Raw genomic sequence first — 436 nt, forward strand, 5'->3', positions numbered from 1 at the left:
TTGGAAAAGAAGCAAATTAAACAATTAGAAGAAGACAGAAACTAGTAAATGGAAACACACCAACAAAAAGGAGACACGAACCGACGCGCTGCAGCAACGCGCAATGAGACCCACCAGCAGCAGCAGCAAGAGCAGCAGCAGCAGCAAGAACAGCAGCAGCAGCAGCAGGACGACTGCCAGGAGCACCCCATAGTCACCAGCAGCAGCAAGAGCAGCAGCAGCACCCCCCCGCGGCACGCCCGCCACCTCCCGCAGCAGCCCACGATCACCGCGATCATCATCATCAGCATCAGCAGCAGCAGCAGCAGCAGCAGCAGCAGCAGCAGCAGTTCCGACCCGTCGATGTGTTCTGCGCGCATGTTGTCCGTGGGGAACTGCTGCAGGTAGCTGCTGATGGGGGCCTGCCGGATGAACTCGACGGCGGAGCCGAAGGAGA

The 436-nt window shown here is 58.9% G+C and overlaps 1 protein-coding gene across 1 annotated transcript; it reads left to right on the forward strand.

The window, feature by feature from the left end:
* Nucleotides 1-48: 48 nt before the first annotated feature.
* ETH_00038385 (uncharacterized protein) lies at nucleotides 49-387 on the forward strand (the record flags this gene model as incomplete). Its single annotated transcript, XM_013375178.1, has 1 exon — nucleotides 49-387. One exon carries the CDS (start codon nucleotides 49-51, stop codon nucleotides 385-387), a length of 339 nt encoding a protein of 112 aa, XP_013230632.1.
* Nucleotides 388-436: the final 49 nt, after the last annotated feature.

This window comes from Eimeria tenella, genomic scaffold (genome assembly GCF_000499545.2).
Source record: "Eimeria tenella Houghton genomic scaffold, Eth_scaff2597, whole genome shotgun sequence".
NCBI classification, from domain to species: Eukaryota; Apicomplexa; class Conoidasida; order Eucoccidiorida; family Eimeriidae; genus Eimeria; species Eimeria tenella.